We start from the raw sequence: 2,726 nt of genomic DNA on the forward strand, positions 1-2,726 counted from the left end.
TTTAAAGTGTTCTCCACTTGCTTTAGAAGAAGACGGCTGACAATATCGCTACTCACACAAACATATTTTACAAAATTCACAAAAGCGGGGAGGGGGATGTGTTGGTCTTTTTCTCGTTCTCAAGTGAGGACGCTATCGCTGGGACGATTTGGTTCCCCCCCCCCCCCGGGGGGAGGCAAAGAAGCGAAGCTGCGCAAACATTCTGTAAACACGGCTTAGAGTTCAGCCCTCTCCAAAGGTTCCGAAAGAGAGAGGGATGGGGCAGAGCTGCGTGGATGGAATCTGCCACTCCAGAGAGTCTCAGGCAACCTCCCGGCGCCTCCCCAACGGAGCCAAGAGTCAGCTCGACTCCAAAATAATAGTTATAATAATAATAATAATAACCACCGTAAGGACCGAGTCCTCCTCGCCGCCGCCGCCGCCGCCGGGGTGGGGCCTGGGCCTAGGGCCGCGAGTCTCGGAGGGGCGGCGCTCACCAAGTCCACTGCTGGGCCTGGACAAGGGGGTGTGCTGTCGGGTACTGGGGGGTGCTGGCCGAGCTGTACTGGGCGTTGTACTGCATGTGCTGCAGAGACTGCGCGCTGTAGGCCGAAAAGGGGATGCCCGCCTGGAAGGTGGCGGCTGCCAGGTCCTGGGCTTTGAGCGCGTGGCACGGTTTGCCGTCCCTGACCAAAACGGGCACGGCCACCCGGCGCGGCGAGGGTAGGGGTGTCACCTCCATACCTTTCTCCGCCCGGGCGCGCTTCATCTTGTAGCGGTGGTTCTGGAACCAGATCTTGACCTGCGTGGGCGTGAGGCGGATGAGGCTGGCCAGGTGCTCGCGCTCGGGCGCCGACAGGTACCGCTGCTGCCGGAAGCGCCGTTCCAGCTCATAGGTCTGCGCCTTGGAGAAGAGCACCCGCCGCTTCCGCTTCTTGCCCGCGTCCCCCCCGCCGCCCGGGGTCTCCTTGTCATTGTCCGGTGACTCGTCGGCCGAGGGCTCCGGGGACTTGGAGCTTGAGTCCTGGGGCGCCGCGCCGGCCGCCAGCCCATGCACTGGGGGAGAGAGAAGCGCGTCAGGCGCCTGGAGGCCGCGCGCCGGCACAGCCAGACCCTGAGCGCCCGGGATCCTCCGTGCGCCCTCGGCCCTCGGCGCCGCGAAGACTGGCCGTACTGCCTTCGCCTTGACCCCCGCCCTGATCCCTGCACGACAAAACCGTTGGCTTCCCCCAGGGGAAAGAGGAAAAGCGACTTGAGTGGGGGGCTCCAGACTCGCGTTTCTAGGGGTTCTCACAGTATGGGTGCGTATTTGGGGGGAGTGGCGCGCGGAGAAGATCTTTGCGGGTTAAGGGCTCCGGCCCCCTTAAGCAGTTTCCTCTCCGGAGGAACGTGGGTAGATTTTTAAAAGAAAACCCCCACAATCCCGGCATTGATCGGCTCGGCCATTTAAGGAAGGTTTTTGGGGCCTTTCGTTTTTGCTTTCGGACTTTCTGGACACCCTCCGCACCGCACAAAGCGTCCTCTATGATCTTGCAAGGGGGCAGGGTGAGCTATTTATACACGAGCTACCGGGAGCCTCCCCCACCCTCTACCCGTACCCCGAGGCTCGCTGGCTCGCTCCAGTGCTCCAGGCCAGTCTCTCCTGGCTGTGGGGATGGGGGGAGTGGGGGGGAGGGTTCCGACCGGAGCCATCAGTCCTGGGTTGACTTCTGTAACCAGCCCTTGGGAGGTATTCCCCTCCCCTCCCCCTCGTTTCCCCAATTTCTTGCTTTGAAAAAAACATCCGAGACCAAGTCTTTTTCCGGTACGGGGATGGGGGGGGGAGGAGGTTGAAAAGGGGGAAAGAGCTAGGGCATCATTAACAAGTGTTAAAAATCTTTCCAGAGGAGCAGGGCGAGGGGTCTGAGTTTAGATGGCTCCTTCCCCTTTCTCCCCCAGTGTCCATCCCGAGCTTCAGCCACGGGAAGAGAGGCGCTACGGCCGCAGCGGCCAAGTTTCGCTACTTACGGGAGTACTGGAGGCCCTCGGTGCTGGCCAGCCAGCGCGTATATGGGTTGTCGCTGCTGTCGTAGAAGGGGTTCTTCAGGGGCAGGCTCTGCACCGTGTCCAGGGTGCCCTGCCCCAGCGGCCCGGCCCTCTTGGCGGGCTCCGGCCCCTCGCTCTCCTCCTCTGGCCCTTCGGCCACCGAGCCCTCCTCATCGTTGGTGTCCGGCAGGTCCAAGATGTCCTTGACCGAAAACCCCGTCTTTGTGTTGGTCAGCGACATGGCTCAGGACCCCGCAATTTATGCAGCAAAGTTGTAGCTTCACTTGGTCAATTCGTGGCGCTCCCCAGTTGGGGCAGGGAGGGGGTATGGGGGGGAAGGGATAGGGGGAGGGGAGGAGGGGGTGGGCTTTAATTATTGAGATAATTATTATTTTAAAAAAGCGAAAGAAACTATAAGGAAGGGTAGGGGAGAAAAAAAGGCCAAAAGCAACGCCTGTGTCTTCTCTGAAACCACGCTGAAATGGACGCGGGGACTGGGCGGCCAGTGCGCCGAGCGCTGCGGGCCGGGCCCTAGTTTGTAACTCCAGGAGGGGTGCCAAGGAGGCGTCAGCTCGGGCTCCGGCGGCCGCTCGGCGCGCGGTGGCGGCTGGTGGCGAGGAAAAAATGGGCCATTGCCCGAGCGATCAGTCCATATAAGGCTGGGCTCCACTCACGAACCTGGGGAGAGGGGGGAGAAGAGGGGGAGAAAGAGAGGGAGGGAA

General features: G+C 61.3%; 1 protein-coding gene across 1 annotated transcript; it reads right to left on the reverse strand.

Annotated features, from left to right (window-relative positions):
• Positions 1-472: 472 nt before the first annotated feature.
• Positions 473-2,245, reverse strand: NKX2-2 (NK2 homeobox 2). The gene is made up of 2 exons (XM_007096565.3): positions 1,987-2,245; positions 473-1,035 (listed from the first exon to the last, which is right to left on the reverse strand). The coding sequence occupies exons 1-2, from the start codon at positions 2,243-2,245 to the stop codon at positions 473-475; spliced, it is 822 nt and encodes a 273-aa protein (XP_007096627.1).
• Positions 2,246-2,726: the final 481 nt, after the last annotated feature.

This window comes from Panthera tigris, chromosome A3 (assembly GCF_018350195.1).
Source record: "Panthera tigris isolate Pti1 chromosome A3, P.tigris_Pti1_mat1.1, whole genome shotgun sequence".
Lineage (NCBI taxonomy): Eukaryota > Metazoa > Chordata > Mammalia > Carnivora > Felidae > Panthera > Panthera tigris.